Here is a 25423-nt window from a genome sequence, read left to right on the forward strand (position 1 = left end):
CCATCTGAGTTTGTGTCCTCTTTGGAAGAGATCTGATTAAGACAAACTCGGAGAAAGAAGAGACTGGAAAAAATAGATGCTAAATTAAAGGCCACAGAACAGAGGTTGCGGGGATCTTTGAATCAAAATAGCCTTCATAGCAATCCAATCTGGTACTTACAATAACACCAAAAGAGGTGGTTCTAGATGAGAAAAGTCCACAGAGGCTTAAAGATACTGCAAAATGGCAGCCCATTGAGATGTTGGAGAGAAAGTCTTCAGCTATAGACCAACTTGCTCAGACTGGATATTGTATGTATATTCTTAAGGTTCGATTACTAGATGAAGGCCTATATGCTAAAGTAGAAATGCACATCCTGTTTAGTGTTGTCTTAGAACAAGGTCATACAGCAGCTGGCATACTCCATTTTACAGAGTTTGGAGAACTGAAATACATGCACCATGCCTTAGATTCATATTCAAAATTCCAGTGGGCTTTTGCCTTAAATTCTGGAGAGCATGATCCTAAGGTTACACAATTGTTACAGATGTTAAATGTTTTGGAGATGCCCTCGCAAATTGGGGTTGGTGGGACTTCAACATGTATATCCATTGGAACTGAACAATATTTGGACAGTATGACATGAAACCTATTACAGATATAATTTATAAGTCTACAGGTCAAACAATTATGAAAATATCTAACAGTATTTTTTAAAAGATGGTCATAAAGGAGAAGAGAAATGTAATATCTCCCCCAAAATAGATTAAATTATGACTTATCAATTTTAAAATGTTAAAGTGAGATAAATAGCACACCTGATAAGACACAGTGGGATTTAGAAAGGAGAGCAGCATATACGTGTCCTAATTCCAAAATGGAGAACAAGGAATATGTTATGCTGGGGAAGAGGTTTTGCATATATTAATACAAGAAAAGAGAAATTATGGGTTCCATCAAAACTAATAAAAATCAAATATGACAGAGGAAGTCCACCTGAAGACCTTGGCCACACACAAGAAGAGAGAAATCAAGAAGACCAAACAAAACAGCTAACATAAAGTGCTGATACCTTCACATGGGAACAACTCTGAAACTAATTGAGACATAAAAAAAATGTCTCCAGCCAGAACTTCAACAATAAATGGCCAATAAATCCGTGGCTACAATATCCTCAAAATTTATTATGCCACTCTTTTAAATGGCAGACAAAATTTGTTTACAATTTGGTTTCATCATGTACATCTCATACATTTATAATTTTAGGACTATATAATTCTTATGAGAAATTATATGTTTGCAGAACAAAAGGACTGGACACCGGAGATACTGGATCAAACCTGACAGAATTCATCTTTCCAGTGTGCTGAGACATTGACACATCTGTTCCAGCATCTTGCATGTTCCAGCATTCTGCTTGTTCCTGCCTCAACTGCTTCAATTGCTGTTTCTCAGCAAAACCTGCTCCCAAGAGAACTTTGAAGAAAGCTACTAATCTCAGTTGGTCCAGCATTTCAGACTATTCCAAACAGGGCTTCTATTAAACCTGAAATTTCTCAACATTCAAAGACTGGACCACAAATGTTAATGCTTGCTTAATTAAACATTTTTCCCATTTCCTTTGGGCTCCCTAACAGGATTTCTGCTTGTCCAAAAAAATCTGTTGGAAAAAAAAAATTCACGAGAACTATGTCCAGTTTTCTTTTAGGAGGGGTTGGTAGGTTTTTGGTTGTTTACTGTGGCAATGTATGCTTATTGTCATTGGGAGATGTTTATAAATTATTAATGGTCTTATAGAGAAAACAAGGTTAGACTCAGGGATTTCTCTTTTCCTTTTTCTTTTCTCTATCTTTCTTTCTTAGATAAGGAGAAAAGCAATTGAAAAAAAGAAAGGGGAACATGGGAATATCTTATAGAAATAATAAGACAAAAGGTAGATTATTGAATCTAATCAATTTAAGGCTTTATTTGTTATTCTCAAATAAAGGAATTTTTAACTCTGGTATAGGACTTTTGTATATTGATGCAAAAATAAGTATTTTTAATACATTGGTAAATTTTAGTATATTAATACAAATTCAACTTTACTTCCAAAATTTTAAACTGCTGTTACAAACTGTTTAGGGTATTAGGTAATAAAAGTTAATTGCTAGCTAGTCAACTCATAGTCGTGTCAGACACTAGTCTACTTTATCACAGGAGTATACACCCTAGGTTTAACAGATAGATATGATTTTGTAGACAGGTCGATTACATAAAGATAGGTAGTCTTCAAAAACTTCAGAGTCCTACAGAATATGGCATTTTAAAATGTCTTCATTATTTTAAAGATTCTTTGACAAAGAGACAGGTTATCTCCTGGGAGCTGTATACCCAAAGAAGATGATGAGCATCGAAGAACCTCCATAAGGAGATGGCTTCAAATGTGGCAGATGAGCCACTCAGGCAAAAAGAAAATGCCCTCATTTTATGACAGACAGAATTCTGCCAAAAATGGGCAAGCTTAAATGCAGGACAAGTCAACTGCCGAACTCTGCCAAGACAGGGTAAGCAAGTCTTAAAGAGTTCCTACTTCACATATGTGTCTGTCAAAGATTGTGAGCCAGGAGGCTGAAGATGATGCTTCAAAGTTACAGAGAGTTTTGGGTGATTGATTGGTCAGGCAGAAAACTGTCTCTGTCAAATTTTTATTTTTTGGAAGCTGTTAACATGCACTTCCTATTTACTCCAGTAACTAGTTTTATTCCTTCTTAAGTCTCTGGTGGGGTTAAAGACCAAATAGTTAGAGTTCCACAATTAAGACTAAGTTGTTAAGAATTAAAGAAAATGTTGTCTTATAGGTAATACCAATAAGGATAAAAGATAATTTAGGTATAGAACTCTAAACTTGTCACGATAGGATAATCAAATACTTTTCCTAAGTGCCAAATGCACGTGAACTGGATGTTTCACAGGTAAATCTTACCTAATAGTTTTCATAATTTTATAATTATTATTATATTAAAAGAAAAGGAACCTTTTATTGGACTTAAAGGGGGAGATGTTGGTATAATGTTCTTGTGGAATGTACACAATTTACCCTTGTTCATTCAAATGCTGATTTCCCTACCCCACTACCTGGTTTCAATCATTGCATTATGATGTTTATTCTAAGCATCACCTGTCTCAAATCTGTGTAAACATACCACCATTTGTTCTCTATATTTTGAATAAAACAAGCAGCCAATATTGTGCAATGGAGAGAATATGGTGGGACATCCTGGTCCAGAGGGGATAAGAAGGAAGCAAGTGGGAGGAGTAGGAGGGCAGAGATGGGCAGGATAGGATTTAGAACCAGGAGAAGAGATAGACTGGACCTAAGATATGACTAAAAGCAAGTATAATGTGGGAAATCTGACTGGGAGGAAGCTATGCAGGTGAGGTTTAGGATGGAGAAACTATTGCCCAGCATTGTGCTCTAGGTTAATTAAAGAAATCCTATTCTCTGTGTGGTGATTTGGGTACACAGCTGGTTTAGGAATAGCTGCTGTTTAACTAAAGTATAAACCAATAATAAATATTGATAACCCACAACAGGTGAGCACACCCTGAATGACAAAACAAATTCCCTAAGTTTAAATGAATTGTAATCTCTACAGGGGTTTGATCCTGTTATTGTTGCCTGACTACTGCTGCGTTCGCTCACTTGTACATCTTGTTCTTTTCCACATGAAAACAATCTGATATGAAACATTGTATCTGACTTGTTTGGGTCCCTATAAAAAGTTCAGGACGCACAGACCATAGCCCTTCTGTGTGTAGAACACTATGCCTAGTCCGTATTTCCTAACAACCATTGAAACCATTACCAGTTTCCTAGGGAATGCTGTGCACTAGGGCCTCTTAAACAAGAGAGGATTTTTAATGATTCTATAATCTTTAATTCCAAATATTGATAAAGGTAGAACTGTTCAAGATCTCTTTTAGATTTATACAGAGCTATGTACTCAGTCTTCCCTTGTCTTTCCTCTTTATCTGTCTGTCCAAATACCTTCCTCCTATCAGGGCACTAGTCATTCCAGATTAGGAATCATTATATTGTCTCATTTATAAATCACATATTTAAATATAGTTACATTATAAAGTGTGGAAGTGATATCAACAAATGAATTTAAATATATGCAACTCAGAATAACAAAACCCCAAGCTACATCCCTCTTCTTGAGACTGTAAGTAATTTTGTTCTCTACTTTGGAGTCACTATGTCTATCTTGAAAAGTTCAATATATGAATGATAAATATATAAAAAGAAGTATATTCTATGATCAACTGGAATTCATACCAGTTATGTGAATCTGATTGACCATAGCAAAATCAACCAGTATAATTTATCATATTAATAGACAAAAGGAGAAAAGTCTCATGATAATTTCAATATATTCGAAATATTTTGGCACCTAATATGAAAAAGTTGGAATAGAGGTACTTCCTCAATGTGATTTTTTTTTTTTAAGTTAAGAAAACAAGAACAGTAGCAAAATTTTCCAGGTACTATCTTATTTGCCATAAAAGAAAATACTCCCTTTAAGATTAGAAACAAGGCAGGGATCCCCTCACTCACCATTCTTATTCAATAAGGAATTACAAAGTCTAATAAAAGCTTATGCAATAAGACAAGAAAAAGAATTAAAGTAATGACAATGGGAAGGAAGAAGTGAGTCGTGCACATTTGTGGATGACACAATCATCTGTAGAAAGCTCCAATCAACAAAATCACATAGACAAATACCCTAGTTAAGAGGGGTGGGGGAGAGAGGACTCTGGATTTAGAATAAACACAGAAAAGCTGGTCACATCTCTATGTATTAACAAGGAAATATGAGAACTGAAGTAAAAATCACATTATTATCCCCAATTGTTCTATAAAAAGTAAAATGGGCATCAATTAAATATTTCATATGATGATTATGCTTAAATTTACAAAATGCTGATGAAAGAAATAAAGCTCAAATAAAAGATATACAGCATTCATAAATTTCAAAGATCTGCCTATTAAGGAAGCCATTTTTTTTCTTCAAATTGGCATATATGCAATGTAATTCCTTTCAAAATCTTTAAGTAACAAAATTCTAATTGGAAATTAGTAGTGTTTGAAAGTAGAACTGAGAAATGAGTTAAGAGTTGTTGCATCTAAAAGTTTGGACAGTATGAAGAATTCCTGCACTAGAACTAATCTCCACACTGATTACTCTGGTTACACATTTGATGAAATTTCATAGAACTAAACACACGAATTCAAATCAAATAACAAATGGAGAAATACGCCCAAGATCAGTCTGTTACACTGTGTTATAATGATGTCAGATTTTACGGTTAGAAAAAAAAATAGGTAATTCTTATTATTATTTCTTTTACTTCCATGTACATCTACAATTATCTCAAGGTAATTGTTTGGGTCCCTATAAAAAGTAAATTAATTTTAAATTAATTTAAATTAATCTCAAGGTAAATTAATTTTAAAAGCCATAAAAAGAAAATTAAAATCCCAGTAATATCTTATGCCTGATTAATGCTGTCTACTTCTTTTTACAAACTCTATTATTTACTCTTCTTTTTCCTATGACAAAATAGTTGACAAAAATAACTAAAGGAAGAGGACATGTATTTTGGCTCACAGTTTGAGGAAGACTGAAATCCATCATGGCAAAAACTAAACACTACAGGACCATGTCCAGCATCTGGGACTCATGATGACATCATCTTCACTCTAACAAGCTTGGACGGCTCTTTCTGTCCAGGGTCATTGTCTTGGACACAGTATTCCTCTCTCTTGGCCTGGTTCCATTTTATATCTGCAGCTTTAATTCTATGATGTTCCACAGACTCAATTTCCTGATGTCTCTACTTCAACTCAGGCCTCACTTTCTCAACTTTATTTTTTAGTTAATTAATCAATTATTTATTTTTGTTTTTTGAGACAGGGTTTCTCTGTGAAGCATTCATTGGCTGTCCTAGAACTCACTCTGTAGGCCAGACTTAGCTCATACTCATAGAGATCTGCCTGCCTCTCCCTGAGATTAAAGTTGTATGTAACCACTGCTCAAACAACCTCAAATTTATACAATGGCCTCATAATTTTCTTGCAGAGAATCCAATCCTATCAAATAGGGATTCATCTCAGTTGCTATCTATGTCCTTGATCTTGTGACTCTTCAATTTTGTATGCCTGCAAAACAACACCCTGCCAAAGTTCTGCCAGCTTGAGAAATCAGCTGCCTCTCTTCTACCACAGCTGTGATGGGTTCTGTATGGTTTGGTGGCTGAATCTGGGAACAGACTTTCCTGGGAGAACATTTTGGAGCATGATCCCATCGATGTCGCTTTAAGTTCATGCTTTAACTTCTCAAATGAATTCACATGGTTACGAGCAAAAGCACCAGAGGGGAAATTTTCTTACTGGTGCAGGGCAGAGTTTGAGATTTTTCTTTAACAACACTAACCTCTAAGTATTACAGCTTCTATCTCTTGTATACAGAGCCTTAGAATACATTCATGAAGACTAACTTCAGGCTAGGTACTAGCCACTAGGATTAGACTTTGTTTCAAATTTATATACATATATATATGCATACACATATAATACATTATATATTTATATATTATATACTTACTATATATTATGTATTATATATTTATTATATATTGTATATAATTAATTATATTATGTATAATATTATTTAATATAAATATATAATTTTTGAAGGTAAATAAAATTATATAAGTAAGTCAATGTAGGTATTTCCTTTATCATAGCATATGAAGCTATTTATAGTAGGCATCAAAGGCTTGTTCTTCACTTAAATAGATTCTGGAAACTGAAAAGAGAAGTGTGCATTGTTGGAAGGAGGACAGGATATCAGAAAGACTTAATTTCTTTAATCAGTACATGAACGTGTATGTGGACAGTACTTAGAGCAGGTGCCATTTGAGAAGAATTTTGAAAACCTGAAGTACTGAATTCAGAATGTGAGTAGGAAGACATTAAAACAAATAAACTAAAAACACATACTTTGTAAAATAGAAATTGGGTTTTCATTCTACTAGTCATTTGCTTTTATAGTTTAGATAAATCTAGAAGAGATAAGAGACCAAAGTGCAGATCTGCCAGCAAGATAAAGTAGCAGTCAGTATTTTGAACCATAAAGTCTTTCAGTCATATATGAATTTACATTAACACCAAATTAAGTTAAATTAGAATAAATTCTTTAGATGGACTAGCACATTTCTAGGCCTTGAAAGCGAAATGTGGCTAGGGGCTGTCATTCTACACAACATAAAATGCATTTCCATCATCCCAGCCCAGCAATAGACAACCCAAACTACACAATTTAAGGAATTAGTACAAAGTCTCGAAATATTCTATTAAATACATCTTTTCACCAATGATGCTTCCCAGCGGCAAGGGAAGAAAGATCTCTTTGTCATGTGAGAGCATTTGTCATACTCTCTCTCTGCCTGGTTATCCATTTGTACCTGAATATCCTTACCTGTAATAGATAACTTAGTTTCTTTGATCTTTGCATCTTAAGGCAATTAATGTTCTTTGAAACTATTTCACGACTTCAAATCCTTGATTATTACTGTGCTTGCTCAGTGATCGATTCCAGTCTGGATGCCAATGTGTCTCTATCGCTAATGATTTAACTTTTGTACCAAAATTAAGAATCATGCGCTCTGCACTCATACCACATATAGTTTATCTTCTGTCTTGAGCTAGGCATTATCTCCATTTTTATAGAAAAACATTTCAAGGTGTCTTCAGTAAACATACCAGTTTATTTGCAATGGCCTTTTAACCCAAATCTTCCAATCTGGCTGATATGGCACACTGGATCATCTAATTGAAGCTTTTCATATACTAAGTATAATAAGGTCTCTATGCAATGGCCCACTAACATACTTTTGAACACTTGTGGTGGTTAAGTCATCAACCCTGTTGATTCTGTATTATATGCAAAAATGTAGCCTCCTATATTTTTCTCCATGTAGCTGTTAAAATTCTAGTGAAGATGGCCAGTGGTGTGTCCTTTAAAATATCTTACCCATCCTCACCCCCAGTTTAACACCTTCACAGTACAGATCCAACCATCCATATGCAGTCCAACTTTACTTGGGCGAATTACTCTCTTCTCTGCTTTAGCCACAAAGAAATACCTATGAATCTCAATTTTACTGAATTTCCTAAATTATACTTCACGTTTCCCAAAAAGTTAAAAAGCAATGATTAAAAAAAAAAAAAAAGACAAGAAGTTTTTACACAAAAGAGAATTTTCATGCACAGAGAGTATACTAGGTAATACAAGTCTTAGTCCTCACAGTGGGCAGTTTTAGCATCTCATAGTGACATAGCACTGAGAGACATTTACACTGGTTCTGTTGCTTGCCAAACAAGAGTGAAGAGTGGAGTCTAGCTAAAGGTGGTGTTTCCCACTGTCCTTCACCTAATGGAAAGCTCTTTGCAATATCTGTGGGAGAGGAAAATTCAGCCGTCCAGATGCTGCACTGCATTACTGCCCGGCTGGGAGGCCTCAGACCCAGCTCTCATATGGACTCTTTCAGCCCAGAAACAAATGAACGTCTGTAGTGCCTGATCCCAGATCAGGTGACTGTTCCTTAATGAGGAGCATGAGCAACATCCTGGAAAGGAAGCGTACTAGAGAAATAGTCATAATTATTCTTAATGCTTCTCCCAACATGAAAATGTTTTGTAATGATGATTTCAGTTTTAAAAATACAATGTAGTCTAGAAGTAAAAAACAGGGGATCTGGGATATTAGGTAGTTTGTGTGCCAGTACTAGTTAAAATGATAAAGCACTAAGCCAGCTGTCTTCTCCTTCAAGGAAGAGTCTTGTAATAGAAGCAAATTAAGTCAGCATTTACATTCTATGTAAGGAACTTTACATCACAAAAGAACTTTCTTTGGGTTGTTAGTTCTTCTGATGTTCTGAGTCTTATTTTTTTTTTTAAGTGAACTTTGTATTTGCTGAAGGTGTTTATCAACTTTAGGAGTTCCCTGGTAGAATTTTGGGGGTCACTCATGTATACTATCTTATCATCTACAAATAGTGATACTTTGACTTATTCTTTTCTGATTTGAATCCCTTTCATCTCCTTTAATTGTCTTATTGCTCTAGCAAGGACTTCAAGTACTATGTTGAAGAGATCTGAAGAGGCTGGGAAGCCTTGCCTTTTCCCTGATTTCAGTGGGATTGATTTAAGTTTTTCTTCTTTCAGTATGATGTTGGCTATAGGCTTGCTGTATATCGCCTTTACTATCTTTAGGTATGTGCCTTGTATCGTGATCTCTCCAAGACATTAAACATGAATGGATGTTGGATTTTATCAAATGCTTTTTCAGCATCTAAGGAACTCAAGAAATTACACCAACAAACCAAATAATCTAATTTAAAAAATGGGGCACAGAACTAAGCAGAGAATTCTCAATACAGGAATATCGAATGGCAGAGAAACACTTAAAAAATGTTTAACGTCCTTAGTCATCAGGGAAATGCAAATCAAAACAACTCTGAGATTCCATCTTATACCCATCAGAGTGGCTAAGATCAAAAATTCAAGTGGCAACTTATGCTGGAGAGGATGTGGAGAAAGAGAAACCCTCCTCCATTGTTGGTGGGAGTGCAAACATGTAAAACCTCTTTGCAAATCAATGTGGTGCTTTCTCAGAAAATTGGGAATAGTGCTTCCTCAAGATGTAGCTACACCACTCTTGGGCATATACCCAAAAAAAATCCCCACCATTCAGCAAGGACCTTTGCTCAACTATGTTCATAGCAGCTTTATTTGTAATAGCCAGAATCTGAAACAACCCAGATGCCCCTCAACTGAAGAACGGATACAGAAATTCTGGTACATTTATCCAATGGAATACTACTCAGCTATTAAAAAACAAGGAAATCATGAAATTTGCAGGCAAATGGATAGAACTAGAAAAGATCATCCTGAGTGAGGTAACCCAGAAACAGAAAGACAGGCATGATGTACACTCTCTTATAGCCATATAATATAGGAGAACCATCTACTGACCTAAAGAAGCTAAACACTAAAGAGGACCCTAGGGAGAATGGTTAAATCTCATTCAGAATGGCAAATAGGATAGGCACCAGAAGAGGTGGGACAACAAAGAGGAAATGTAAATTCTTCTGAAAGGAGACACTCTATCAGGGTAAGGGGTGCTGGGCTAATGGGGGGCTGCTAGTAAGCAGACATGGAGGTCCAAGAGATAGAAATGGCCAGAAATAAGAAGTTCTGGACCAGTGGAATGTCTGGGCTGAATTATATTTTAGATTGTCCTATGTTACTAGAAGTAGTTTTTGTTTATCTGAGTGAAGACACAGAATTTGTATTTATCATGTTTTAGCATATAGGCAACCTACTCTGGTTTGCCTAGTAACCTATGATGTCATCATGTGTCACCCACCAGGTGTGTGGTGGTTCATCTATGTATGCACAAGCTATGAAAGGACCAACCCGCCCCTTTGCCTCCCTCTTACTCTCCTCTCTTGCTCCCTCCACCTCATTTTCTTTCCTGGGGGCTACCCACCATGTCTTTTTCTTTCCCCCCTCTATCTCTCTACCTCCATCCAATACATCTCTTCCATATAATACCTGTTGTGTGCATGGCATCATTTTTAAATAAATACTACTGACATCATGATCTCAGCTGTTAGCATCAGTTCTTAGAGAACATGTGGTCCACTGTGTCATTCTAACTTAACTAGCTTGGGCATTCAGTGAGATCAGAGTGTCTTGGCCATCACTATCTCATTTGATATGCACGCTGGCCCATGGGATGGAGTGTAATTTTTAATTACCGTTGAAGGGTAACAAAGCTCTGGTAGCCTGGGTTCTCTCAAAGAAGATCAAGCCCAAGGCTGTCAGATTCTATTTCTGGATACTTCTCTTAAGGTGCATTGCTGAGAGATTACACGAGACACCCACACCTCTGAACGTGGAGCTCTTTTAAGGTAAATAACTTCTATTCCTCATATTGCTTAATTTTTTCCTGACTTCTCATTACACAGTGTCCCATCCAACATTAGTTGTTGCCCTGAAGCCAGAATGACTTCTGTATGTACCTAGACCACAGTCCTACCAGAGTACCCCTACACTACAGGTCCCAGGAACCCCCAACTATCCCTTCTTGACAACAAGAGTTGTGTACCCTTCCTTCCCTGACTCCATTACCCTAGAAATATACCACAAGCTGTGCTGACGTTGGGATTACTTGAGTGTAAAAACTAGGAAGACTCTCACATACAGAAAAATAGAAGCTGGTGGTAAAGAATATGTTCTTTATTTCCCCATTTGGAACAGAAATGGCTTTTCCCAGAATCTATGTAAATTCTAGGACTTCTAAGATTATCTAGCAGTATCTTGTTTGGACATCTGCATTACACAAGGCTTCCCCTTGCTCCCAAGACCCTATCTATCATTGATAATATTGTTTCGATGGGGAAGTGTATTTAAGGTTTCACAGGACAACCTTCCAAAAAATTTTAGGAAACAAACCCATCTGTGAGTCGGGCATCTGCTGTCTTCCAGCACGAACTGTTCCCAGGCTTGGTCTCTCTCTGACCTAACCTGCTCTCTTATATCCAACTTCTGGGTGGCCCAGGAAGGCTATTGTTCCTCTGAGACTACAAGAGCCATAAGCAATGAAGAAAAGGGAAAGCTCCTAGATCAGAAAGAGCGAATAAAGAAAGAGAGGGGAGATAGTTTTCACCAGACAGTGAAAACTGAGTAAGTCACTGCTGTTGAAAGTTTATAGGCCTGTTGTAGAAATTGAATCTGCAAATTTTAGAGAGGGGAGATGAATGTGTTTAAAAAAGTAAAGACTGGTGTGAGGTAGGCCTGGGTACATTGTAGAGCTTATTAGAAACTGTGATTTAAAGACATATTCAACCTTCTGAAAGGTTCCATGTTCTCAACTCTAAGATTCAGACAATGCTGACATCTCTGCGTATTTGTGAAGATCAAATTACTATGCAGATATGACTAGCAGAGTCTCTGGTAAAGGAAAGCAGAAAACAATGCTATATTCTCTGGGATGCTTCCAGAAAAATGAATTAATATATTTGTGAATGCCTGTGAGCAGCTGATCAAAACTAGTATTAATTTGCTATTTGAATAAATATAGACATAAGAAACATTAGATTTTTCTACACTGTATAATTTTATTTAAGACAAAGAATTCAAGTCTCTTTATCTCCCTCACCTTGTAAAAATCTTTGTGCAAATATTTTAAACCCCACTTGCACCACACCTGGTAAAACTTTAGTTTACACAAATGCCCTGCTGCATTCTGGGAACTTGCATCCAACCCCTTTCCTCTTTCCTTCATTTCCTTTGTACCAATTCTTTTAAAATTAACCAATCAAGAAAGATTGTGATGTCAGACCCCAGCGGAGAGGGAAAAGTCAGTCATCACCTGTGTGAGAATCAAAATCAAGTGGCCTTCCTACCCTGGTGTGCTCGAGAGCTCTGCTGGGGCATCGGTGCCCCCATTTTGTTTGTGTCCCACTTTGTAAGTCCCATCAGGACTGAGCCCATCCTCATCTACTGAGGGCAGGCAAGACAGCCCCATTAGGGAGAAGTGATTGAAAAGCAGGCAACATTCTGAATGAGATTTTAGCATCGTCCCTAGGTCTCTAGGTCTCTTTTGGTCTATAAATGGCTGTCCTATATTATACAGGTAATATCTGCGTATTAGTTAATGTATACTATGCCTGTCTTTCTGTTTCTGAGTTACCTCACTCAGGATGATTTCTTATAGTCCCATCCACTTGCCTGCAAATTTCATGGTTTCCTTTTTTTAATAGCTGAGTAGTATTCCATTGTGTAGATGTACCACAATTTCTGTATCCATTCCTCCATTGAGGGGCATCTGGGTTCTTTCCAGATTCTGGCTATTACAAATAAAACTTCTATGAACATAGCTGAGCAATAAAATAGACACCAGAAGCAGTGTAAGAGAAGAAACAAGATGGGAGTCTACTATAGAAGGTCCTCTGAAAGGGGTCACTCAACAGGGGATTGAAGCAGATGCTGAGACTCAGGGCCAAACTTTGGGCAGAGTGCAGGGAGCCTTATGGAGGAAGAGAGGGGTAGGGAATAGAGGGATATGGAGAAGAATAGGAGCCCTACAAGGAGACCAACGAAACTAAAAGTTCTGAGCCCTGGGGATCCTGCAGAGACTGACATACCAACGGAGGACCATGCATGGAGAGGACCTAGACCCCCTGCTCAGATGTGGCCAATTGACAGCTCAGTCTCCATGTGAATCTCTGAGTGAAGGGAGCAGGGGCTGCCTCTATCATGAACTCAGTTTACTGCTCTTTAATCACTCAACCCTGGTGATGGAGTCTTGCCCGGCCACGGCCACAGAGGAAGAGGATCCAGGAAGTCTTGATGAGCGTTAACAAGCTATGGGTAGACGGCAATAGTGGGTAACTCCCCCTTTCAGTGTACTAGGGAAAGGGAATAAAAGGGAGAGGGAGGAAGTGTGGGACTAGGGAAGTTGACGGGGGGGGGGGCTTCAATTGGGATACATAATGAATAAATTGTGAAGAAAAATAAAAAAATAAAAGTAGGTAACAGTGTCCATGTCATAGACAACAGCCATTCAGTTTACTAAAAGAATCTACATGAAAATCAAAGTGCCCATCAGTTTTAGGGGGCCTAGGTCTAGTCTATGCATGCTCTTTGGTGCTTCTGTCTCTGTATGCCCCTATGGGCATAGGTTAGTTTACTCTTTTGGTCTTCTTGTGGTGTTCTTGTCCCTTCCGGGTCCTTCTATCCTTCCTCCCACACTTTTCCACAAGACTTCCCTAAGCTCAGCCTAATGCTTGGATGTGAGTCTCAGCTTCTGATTCAATCAGCTGCTGGGTGGGGCCTCTCAGAGGACATTTATGCTAGGCTCCTTCCCATAAACACAGCAGAGTATCACTAATGGCAACAGGAAATAACAGGGTGTTGTGGTAGATGGGATGATCAGAGAACCTAAGATTTGAGCAGAAAAGGAAGGAAGGAAATTATGGAAGTAGAAAGACTCCAAGCAGAGGTAAGAGCAGGGGTAGATACAAGATGTCAGTCTTCTTGGCCCTGACTAAGAGATAGTTAAGCTGATTCTCAGAAAGCTGTTGGGACTACTGCAAAGACAATGGGAGTGAGCTATGAGCTGTTAATGAGCATTCCACAGACTGCTAATAGGACTTCCTCTGGGCTCTTAGCACAGAGAAGCTCTTGGAAGCTCTTGAGTAGTGGAGCTTGTGATTTAAAGAAACCTTTTCCAAAAGAGATGATGGTAGCCTGAGGGAAAGAAGTGAGGAAACTTTTGGAAGTGACTGTGATTAATGGAAGGGCTTTGAAAGACATAAAGCCTGGGACCAGGGCATGGAGGAGACATGGACTTTTCCAGCCCTCAACATGGACTCTGGAATACAACAGAGTTGAGTATGATTTTTTTTTTTTAAATAAAAATGCGTGCTTGTGGAAAATGAGATTAAGAAGGGAGCTGAGGAAGACTGAAAATTGTGGAGTTTAGGTAAGTTTTATGGTATGGGTGATGCAGACGATGTTACAGAGAAAATTGTGGGGCAAGTCAGAGCCATGTTTTGAACAGCTGAGTTCAATATGTATTCTATGTGTCCATATGGAAACTGGAGCTGGTCAAGGAAGAGTGAAGACCAGGACACAGTGATGGTCTGAAGTCAAGTACCAGGTGAGCTCACCCAGGAGTCAAGAGCAGAGGAGAACTGCTTACCACACCACAGCATGTAAAGGTCTGTAGGCTGGTGGGTTCCAGAACTGAAAACTATTTTTGATTTAGAAGAAGAATCCATTGGAAGAATAAGCTCTTCTTATTACAATTCTGTAACTTCTTATTGATTTTAATTTTTTAATTAAAATGTTATGAAATGCTTCAAATATTGAAAATACTGAAAACAAAATAACTGGCACTCTAACCCCAATTTTGAACGTGGGGATATTCTGGCATTCTATTGAGTTTGTTTCAAATGCAAATAAAGTTATGCGTACTCCACCACAAACCCTTCTTCCCTTTCCTTCTCCGTAGGCCTTAGAGAGTATCAGCCAGTGAACAACAGAAAAAGCTGCAACCCCATGCTCATCACAGTACTGTTGACAACACTTAGCTCAGTCATAGCTGGATAAATGGATAAGGAAAATACTGCACCTCTAGAGTGGAGGAACAGGAGGTGGCACCAGCAGTGGCAGAATGGGGTGCCAAAAGCACAAGCATCTGGGATAATAGAGGTAGTACAGGTGGCCCTGAGAGGACCCAAGAGCCAGACTGGAGACTCCACAGTAGGTGACTGCAAACAGAGCTACACTGGTGGAAGCAGACAGGCACCACGTCACAAGAATTGATACCTAGTTGGGACTCAAGAAACCTCAGAGCAAGTGACACTAGACAGCCCGACTCTACAACTCAAGATGGACTCTCCTCAACTGACAAACAGGACCCCACAGCTCTGTGTACAGACTTCAGGATGACTGTGCGTGTGGCTGGAGAGCTGAGAGCCCTTGTCGCTCTCTCAGAGGGCCCAGGTTCAGGTCCCTGCACTCACAGGGTGGCCCACAACCATCCGTTATTCCAGTCTCAGGGGATCTGATGCCCTCTTGTAAACTTTACGGGCAGCGGGCACACATGTGGTGCACATAGACATGTGGACACATAAAATAAAAATTAATAAATCTTTTAAGTTTGCAGGAACGCAAGTGAAGAAGACAGCTGTTGACATCCATCTGGGCCCTGCACTAAGTCACTCCATATTGTGTAAACTGGTGTTTTTTTCAGAGGGCCTTTCCCAGAGAAGCTCTATTTCACAAGCAGTTTTTACTCCATTTTGGGGATGGAGGATGACTGTGCACTTGGGTGGATCCACAAACACCACCATCTGTCCAGCAACACTCCTGCAGCACAGACTGATAAACAACTTATTCCAGGAAGTGGAAAAAGGTGCAGCCATATAAAATCATCAGGGTGAATTAAGACTGTAGGCATATTAAAATCATACCAGGGAAACCAGGTCCAAGAACTTATCAGACACACCAGAGTGAGGAAAGAGAATAACTCCTTCATCTGTACCCTAAAAGGAGTAGACACACACTACTGCAATGGAAATGGCCTCCACTGACCTGTCATCTCATACCTGGTATGTGTGTGTGTGTGTGAAGGACCACAGGCTCAACCCTTAGTCTCTCCTGTTGACATGGCCTGTTTAAGTGCCATTTGTGCATCCTCCTGCTCATCTCTTAGTATCTGCTCCCCATCTGCCCACCCAGTCCAGATCTGGACCTGCTCCTACCCTTTCATCTGGCCTTCTTTGCAGGGTTACTCTCTACCTCAACTCCATGGCAGTCTGCACAAAGTGGGAGTTTCTTCCCTGCATCTGACATTGATTCCTTATCTTATCAGTACAGACTCTATGTGCATTTCTATCATCCTACTTCTGTAACCTCCTAGAACTCTGGTGCTGCTTTTGTCACCCTTAGTATCCACTCAACATACACAGACACACATAGACAGATAGACTGTGTGATGTGAGACAATATTACTAAGAAAGACTGGGATAAAATAATCCATATTCCCCTTAGCCAGACTACCAAGCAAAGTAAGATTGTCAGGCAAAGTACTGCCTTTGAAATTATCCTACCTTGTGAATGTATTATCTTAATAAATGTTGACACTGTGGAAAGACACACGTGTGTTCTAATATTTAGACATAGCCTACTTATAGACGGAATTTTTCTCTGCTGTTAACATTGTGGTGTTTGCCATACCATCATAGCTACTATTGCAGTCAATTTTCTTCCTGAACATAAATACAAGCAAAGAAAACCAACCAGCAAAACTCATAAAACAAAACAAAACAAACTAAAGTAGTTGGAGCCAAAAAGCAAAAAGAGCAAAAAAAGCCACAAACTGGAATTAGACTCCATGAGTCAGAAAACACAACACAACACACACACACACACACAAACATGAGACATACTTCCATTATTACAATGTTACAAGCTGATAGCCTCAGAACACTGGAAAATAAAGATGATGAAATAGCTAAGCTGCCAAAGAAAGAGTTTAAAGGACTATTGCAAAGGATCAAAGACCAACTTACAGAATCAAATAAACAAACAATTTGATCCAAGAATTGGAAAAGTTACTAAATTAATTCAAGATATAGACGAGTAAGTTAACAAAGTAGGTGAAAGAATCAGGACCTTTGATAAAAAATAAAAATATAGAAGAAACTTCCACCTACAGATAACTCTCACCCTTCATCAAAAAGCATTTTTGCAGCAAAGGTTATTATAGCGTTTCTCAACCTGTGGATCTTGACCTCTTTGGGGGTCTCACATCACACATCCTGTTTATCAGATATTTACATCATGACTCATAAGAGTTTCAAAATTACATTTATGAAGTAGAAACAAAATAATTTTATGGCTGGGGTTTACCACAACATGAAGGACTGTATTTAAAGGGTCTTAGGAGATTGAGAATCCCTGGGTTATTACATAGCCCTATAACCAATCAAAATACATAGAATATGTGACTGTGGGTTTCTCGAGTCCACATATACATATGTGGCTTGCTTGGTTATTTTTCTGTTTCTCTATTTCTTCACAGAATTGTTCCCGATATTTTTAATTTTAAATTATTTTTGAAAAATTTTACACAAGTATGTGTGTGTGTGCGTGCACACGTGTGTATGTGTGTGTATCCCACTGATACATACCCAACACATCTTCTACATCTGAGGCCCAAGGAACATCATGGATGAAGAGGTGGGAAGACTGAAAGAGCCAGATGACCAAAAGAGCTACTGCAAGATTTTGTATTCTAGGTTTTATTGAAGGACAGGGAAGCTGCCTAAATAAGAACTGCATTAAAAAAAAAAAAAAAAAAAAAAAAAAAAAAAAAAAAAAAAAAAAAAAACAAAAATAAAAAAAAAAAAAAAAAAAAAAAAAAAAAAAAAAAAAAAAAAAAAAAACCTAACTGACATGTCAATGAAGATGGGGAGAAATTCATAAAGTCCCATCCCTGTATAAAATGCTGTAGGCAAGTAATGGCTGCTGAAACAGGAAGAATCAGTTTCTTCCAGGGATGAGGCCCCTGATAATTTAACCCATCTTAAGTGGTCAGCCCTAAACACACATATATGATATGAGCATCTCTAAATCCTCGCTCTCTCTCTCTCTCTCTGATGCATGAATGTATGTATACATATATATATATATATATATTCATACATACAGATATATTAATTAAAGAAGAAGAGGCTATGAATTTGAGAGGAAGAGAAACACAGGAGGAACTGGAAGATGAAGGAGTTATGGAAATAGGTAAATAAATACAGTACTTGTGTAAAATTTTTCAAAAGTAATTTAAAATTAAAAATATTGGGAAAAAATTCATCAAGGAAATAGAGAAACAGAAAAATAACCAAACAAAATTCTGGAAACAAAAGAATCAATAAAATAAATAGTGGGGAAGAAAGTTTCATCAACGAACAGGATCAAATGTACATCAGGTATTGTGGAGATCAAGCCTATATCATTCACAGAACTATGTAAAGAAAAACAAGTTCCAAGATGAGTAGGATACACTCAAGAAACCAAATCTAAGAATACATGGGAAAGAGGAATGAAGACAATAAGCAAGGGCATAGACAAGCTTTTAATCAAATTACTGTCAATAATTTTCCAGATCTAGAGAAATGAATAGACATAAAATGACAGGAAGCTATTAGAACTCTAAATAGAGAGGATCGGAGAGGAAACTCTCCTTGACATATCATGGTCAAGATGTTAAAAATAAGAAACAAATAGTACTGAAAGGAGAAGGGAGGAAGGGGACAAGGATTAGAACAAGGACGAGCCAGAGAAATAACAGTAGAAGGAGAAGGCAGAGGAAGAGGAGAAGTACAAGGAAAAGGTGGGGGTGGGGCAACAGCAATACAGAAAAAAAGTTCCCTAAAGAACATACATGCAAAACTCTTTAAAACCAAAACTGAATTCAAGATGGCCTTAAGAACAACATACATTATAACCAAACTCTTGTACAAAACAATAAATGTAATGCACCATATTAACAGGCTTAAAGGCAGAAATCACACGATCATCTTGATAAGCACATAAAACTTAACACACCTTCCTTCTAAAAGTACTAGGAATAGGCAGAACACACCTCAACATAATAATAAAAAAAATATATATGACAAACCTATAATCAACACCATTCTAAACAGTAAAAAACTGGGACCATTTTCTCTAAAATATAGCATGAGAAAGGGTAGCCTCCCTCCCCTCTCTTCTTCATTATAGGGCTCCAAGCCTTGGTTATAAGAATAAAAGACAAGAGGAAATACAAAAGGGATAAAATTACAAGGGAGATTTTAAACCAACCCTAGTTGCAGATGAAACAATTCTAATAATTAAAGGATCCTAGGGTCTCCACTCAAAAACTTCCATAACTGATAAATAGTTTCAGTAAAGAAACATACAAAAAATAAATAAATCAGTAGCTTTAGTGAACACACATACCAACAATAAACTTGCTAAGAAAACATCCCATTTAGAATAGTTTTTAAAATATCTAGAAATAAACTAAACCAAGGAGATTTTAAAAAAAATGGGATAGTGAAATTTTGAAGAAAGCATTGGACATGGAAAGATATCCCATGTATCTGGACTAGCAGGTTGGTATTAAGAAATCGGCTATAGACTAGAAAGCAACACACATATTTAATGCAATGTGCGGAGGTCACAGGGCAGCTTGCACGCTTTGGTTCTCTCTGTCTACCATGTACGTGTACCTTAGAAATCAGACTCAAGCTTGTCGGGTTTTACCTGCTGAGTCATCCCATAGGCCCCAAACGAAGTTTAAAAGGAAGACACACTGAGCAGAGGCAGGCAAATTTCTCACTGAGGCCAGAGAGGTGCTCTGTGGAGCAGGCTTTCAGCACACGCTTCAGGCCCCCATCACATAAGCGCATCTTCAGAAACATCTGAGCACCGCACTTTTTCTCTTCTGAGTTTATGGTTTGTTTGTTTTTTTTTTTTTTCCCTCGGGTCAACCTTGTGTTCTTAAGATGCTCCTGTTTTGCTTTGATTGCTTTATTTTGTTAAAGGAGTCAGTTTAGAAAGCAGGAATAACAGGAGGATGAATTAACTGTTACACAGAGAGAGAATGCTTTGAAATCTCACTACCGGGTCCTGGTCTGTGGCTCACATACTTTCTCTCTGATGTCTTCCTCCTCACCCCTTTCTTACTGAGGAGCTATTGAAAGGAAAGTTGGATCAACCAAGGCTTGGGGGGACATTAATTGTTGGTCTCAAAATTCTCAGACAAAGAAAGAACCCTAAAGACTCTGGTCTTGCAGTCCCCACTGGTTCCATAGCACTCGGTCCCTCTGCCCGCAAGGAGGCAGGAAGTAGTGCTCCTGGGCAGCGTTATCACTCATGGGTGATAAGCACCAGCTCTTCTACAGGCAGAAAGCCAGCACATGAGCTGTCCTTGCTGCTCACTGTTATTGTTCTGCTCTCTCATAGTCCAGTTATCTGTTTTATTTTTATTTTGGAGTCCTCCCAGAACAGGCGGTGTTTGGATTTAAGCTCCAAAGAGATGACAGTAGACACAGTGCACATTCCACATCAGAAACCAGGCGAACATTTCAAAACGACATTTTGATCAATGTCATCGTGCTGCTTAGGCTAGAAGACAAGATTGGTTTTCACGACCCTAGTGCCTATCTGTGACAGAGTGGACCGCTTCTGGGCTGGTAATATCCGTAGCACCCTTGACGAGTGCCAGTCCCTTTACGGTGGCATGGTTTCCACAGCTGGGGAGACTTTCGTTGTTACTCTTGTGAAGCCCAACTCCTTGTGATTTTTATTTCTCTTTCCCAGCCTTCCCCGGGCCTGGAGGGAATTCGACAGGAAAGACTAGTAAGAGGGCAGAAAGAACTGTTGCAGATCACATCTCGAGGCTACAGGCAAGAGGAAGATAAGGCCCCAGCTCAGGAAACTCAGGCAGATCAGCGACTGATCCCAGCCTGTGCTTTCTAACCTCTCTGAGGAACTAAGACCTTCTCACTCTCGGTAAATTATATACAGGATAAGAGTTCAAAATCAGAATCAGACTGAAAGTGACGATCCAATAAAGGCATTGGGTACCTAAAGGTCAGAGCCCCGTTTGCCTTTGGCTCTATGAAGCCTCCCTATCAGTTCTCCACTCTGGAGTCATGTTTATTGTTGTGGCTGTCTTGTTACCACAACAGTAGCACTCTCGGTTTGTTTTCATGGATAGATGAAGATACTTTCCTGCCTTTCCTGCTGAGGGATTAATAGTCAAAGGTATACCTCTTTCATTCCCAGTGATGCCCTGTTTCTAGGAAAAGAGATTCAGATGATCCAAGCAGCCAGCATGGCAGAAACCTAGGGCCATTTTTGTGAAGACTGACACACAGTAGGTGATTCAGAAATAAAAGGCTTTTTGCACTGTTTAAATGATAGCTTTCTTTTCTATTTATCATCTATCTATCTATCTATCTATCTATCTATCTATCTATCTATCTATCATCTGTCTATCTACTTTACATCCCTACAGTAACCGCTTCTTCCTCTCTTCCTAATCCCATCCTCCCTCCCTCCTTCCTCTTCTCCCTCCCCTACTCCTCAGAAAAAGGGATCCCTCCCCCCAACCCACCTGAGCACATCAAGTCACCTATGAAAAACAGATGCCAAGACTCATAGGCAGAGCGTGAGGATCCTTGTGGAAGAGTGGCTGGAAGGATAGAAGGACTGGGAGGAAACAGGAACTCTAGAAGAAGACCAACAGAGCTGACTAACCGGGGCTCAGGGGTCCTTACAGAGACTGAAGCACAAACCAAGGACCATGCATGGACTGGACCTAGACTCCCTACACAGATGTAGCTAATGGGAAGCTTGGGCTTCACGTAGGTCTCCTAGAAAAGGGAGTAGGGGCTGTCTTTGACAAGGACTCTGTTGTCTGATTTTCTATCACTCTCCCCTGGTGGGGAGTGGGGGGGGCTGCCTCACCAGGTCACAGGGGAAGAGGGTCCAATCAGTCCTGATGAGACAGCTATTTCTTAAGCTGTGTGGTTTCAGAGCCCATCTCCTTCGCCTGAAGCCAGCTTCAGCTTTGTTATGAGGCTCAGAGTTCTAGCTTCTTCACCTAAGGCTTGCAAAATGTTTATAGTGAATTCAAATGCCTTCCAGAGATTGCTTTCATTCCCAGTCTGATTTCTCCACCAGCTGTTCCATGCCTGACTCGTTGTCCAGATTTCTTTCTAGTGGTGTGTTTATTCCCTAGGTACCTACCATAATGCTAGGTTCACAGGTGTACAGCATCATGTACTGCCTGTTCTTCTACTCCCAAGGACAAAAAATCATAAAATACTATCTTATGTGTAATCTTTCTGAATTCTAAATGCTTGGCCCTAAATTGGAAGATAGGGTATCAGTTGAAGGGTGCCAGGAATTACTTCACCTCTTGAATATGTACCTGGTATAGATTATATTCACTTTCAAATTAATTTAAAAGCCAGCTGTTATTTTTGGTATAAGTAATCTATGGTGGTGTCGCTTAGTAACAACGTTTAAAACTTAGAGACAGCAAGCCGTGTCATTGGAGGGCTGACAAACAGTGCTCCGTGGTTATCATGATTTCACATTTTGAGGTTGAGTCGCCCTTGCAATTACATTGTCTGTAAGCACTTCATAAAACAGATGATATGGGGAGACAATCTGCATGATCTACATGCTACAAGATAAATTCATATGTGTACATGTAAGAAACTTGGGTGATTTAGTGTTCCTGTTTGAATACAAGTGCCTGTGTGAATCACAGCCCTGGAAGGCTGTGTTTGCGCGTGAGCACCTGGCTGACCTACATAAACTATACAAAGGGCCGAGTCAACTCTGTGGTCATAGGTGGGAGGGGTGAGGCCTGCAACCACACACAGGTTCCATTCTCACTTTCCTTACTCGTGAGAAGCGCTACGATTTTGAAGGAGTCAAGCCCATGTTTCCTTTCTCTTTCTCCTTTTCTTTCTCGTCATGGAATTGAGATAGTAAAAATTTGAGCCGGGAGTGGCATTTCTAGACTTTACCACTTCAAATTAAGTTTCGAGTTTCCATAGAAAGTCTGAAATCCTAAAAGATTTCTTCAGGCCACAGACAAACACAAATAATAACTATGCAAATTAGAAGTCTTCCAAAGAATGCTGAGTGCAGGCAGCAAGGGTGCCAATGGGAAAAAAATGGGCCTCATGTGTTTGAGGACGTCTCACTGTTGACTGCTGAATGATCGGAGTACTAGGATGTGTCGGACTTGTCAACATACGTCCACTAAAAACAGCTTATGTTCCCTCTGGGCAGAAATTAAACAATGACCTTTCCCCAGTTCCTTTGCAATTAGATTTGGGTCGTAAGTATGAATTCTATCTAATGCTATGCAAGCAAAAGTTTTATATGCCACTTCCAGGCTTGCTCCGTTGCAGGCTTGGTCCCAACCCGCAGGCCTCATATATAACTTTTTACATCTCCTCCCCACTTTAAAGTAACATAGTAGAGAATTGGGTATCACAAGAGGATCCTGGGTGCCTGAAAGACTAATCGAAGCAACTATGTCTCACCCGTGATTACACTAGACTATGGTAAAGGCAATGGTGTAAGTCATGAAAAATTCATATTGAAACCTAACTGCACTTGTGGCAGAACTAAGAAGTGAAGTTTAGAGGCGTGCCAGTACTCCTCCCCCTTTTACTCCCTCCTTTTGGCCCTCTTGGCTCTTGGATTCCCACCTAGTGACCACTTCTTAAGTAAGGTCTAATGGCACCTTGGCATTGAATTTCCCAGCCCCTAGGATTATGAGACAAATGTTCATTTTAGATTAGTCATTGGTATCCTCTTATGTAGCACACAATGAGCCACGACATAGGGTTAAGCAACAAATTGGAGATCCATCCATAACGCATGCCATGTGTTGCCCAGGATAATGTCTGTGTGGCCTGCTTCCTACATTGTTCAGCATCAACACTGGAGGATTAAAAGTTAAGAAATCTACCTCTTCTACCTCTTCTTATGCAGGTGCTTTTTAGCCACACCTAATGTTTCTTCTCTCCTCTTTTCCTTTGTCCTAGCCACACAAGCATTATACACAATACAACACACACACATTAGCATCTTGATACAGGCATTCTTTTCATCTTTAAAATGTCAAGCAGTAAAGACTATTTGAATTTTAAGGGCATCTATTAGCCTTATTACTATGGACAAAAATTTTCTGAGGTAACTTTCTTTTTCTTTAATATGGAATATGGTTTCTCTGTCTGGTTACATAACAACTTTAAGCATATCTACTTGTAATAAGCTCAAGAGAAAAAAAAGTTTACCTGCTGCTCAATATTTTTGTGTATTTCTTATCTCTGTTTCCCACAAGTCTTTTCATTAACCTCTCCATCATTCAATGAGTAATGTGATAGTAGGAGTTCTTTTAGTAAAGGGGCCAATAAATATTCACTGTTTTATGCTCCATATACGGAACCAACTAGGTGACCAATGAATGCTGACTATTATTTTGAAATAAGATTATAAACCAGGAAACAAACTTGCTTTAATTCCTCAGAACATACCAGGGTCATGCTGAGGGAGTAGAACATCTGGGAGTCCTTTTCTGAGTCCATAGTTAATTGACACACATCTAAAATTGAAAGGAAATGACTTTGTAAAGTAAAATGCCACTTCATAGTTTCTCTTCAAAGATGAGAATTAGGAACAGGAGAAAGAAAGAAAGAAAAACTTGTAAGAAGCCCAATTTCTTCTTAAATAAAATAAAGACCTCACATCTCCCCCTTTGGCCTTCTATGGATCGGCATTTGTAGTAGTCAGATGAAGGACACTAAAAGCTAGAGAAGACAAGGTTGCACATACTGAGCACAAATTTGAAACTATAGCTTCTGCTTTCATTCTCCAGTGTGAGTTTTGGAAATCCCCATAGTAGGAAATCTACTTGAAATATGTTTGCCTTTGGATCTATTTTTAAATAAAGGAAAAAAAAATCCCCAATGTTTCTGGCATATGTATGTACTAGAGAGTCTTAAACTAAGATATTAAGAGAGAAGCCTGGGAAAATTTATCACTGACAGAGAAAAATTCCAGAAGAAAAGTTAAGATGGATTTTCAAAGTACTAGTTAAGATCTAACTGATTTATTTACAAAGATTATTTCTGTTATTAAATTTATAAGGGGATGTTCCAAAGGATTCAGATAGAATGCATGATTAAAGTCATGATGATGATGATGATGATGATGATGATGATGATGATGATGATGAT

General features: G+C 38.7%; 1 protein-coding gene across 3 annotated transcripts in view; it reads right to left on the minus strand.

Annotated features, from left to right (window-relative positions):
• The window catches only part of Sugct (succinyl-CoA:glutarate-CoA transferase), a 668162-nt gene that overhangs the window by 25207 nt on the left and 617532 nt on the right, over positions 1 to 25423 (minus strand). Inside the window, exon 14 of one of the 3 annotated variants that reach the window (XM_055603971.1) lies at positions 24722 to 24789. The exons of the other annotated variants lie outside the window; for them this stretch is intronic. Coding sequence (XP_055459946.1) covers positions 24722 to 24789 — 68 coding nt within the window. The remainder of the gene's footprint in view (positions 1 to 24721; positions 24790 to 25423) is intronic. 3 annotated transcript variants of the gene reach the window in all.

Source organism: Psammomys obesus, unplaced genomic scaffold, assembly GCF_907164565.1.
Source record: "Psammomys obesus unplaced genomic scaffold, mPsaObe1.curated_primary_1811, whole genome shotgun sequence".
In the NCBI taxonomy this organism is placed as follows: Eukaryota; Metazoa; Chordata; class Mammalia; order Rodentia; family Muridae; genus Psammomys; species Psammomys obesus.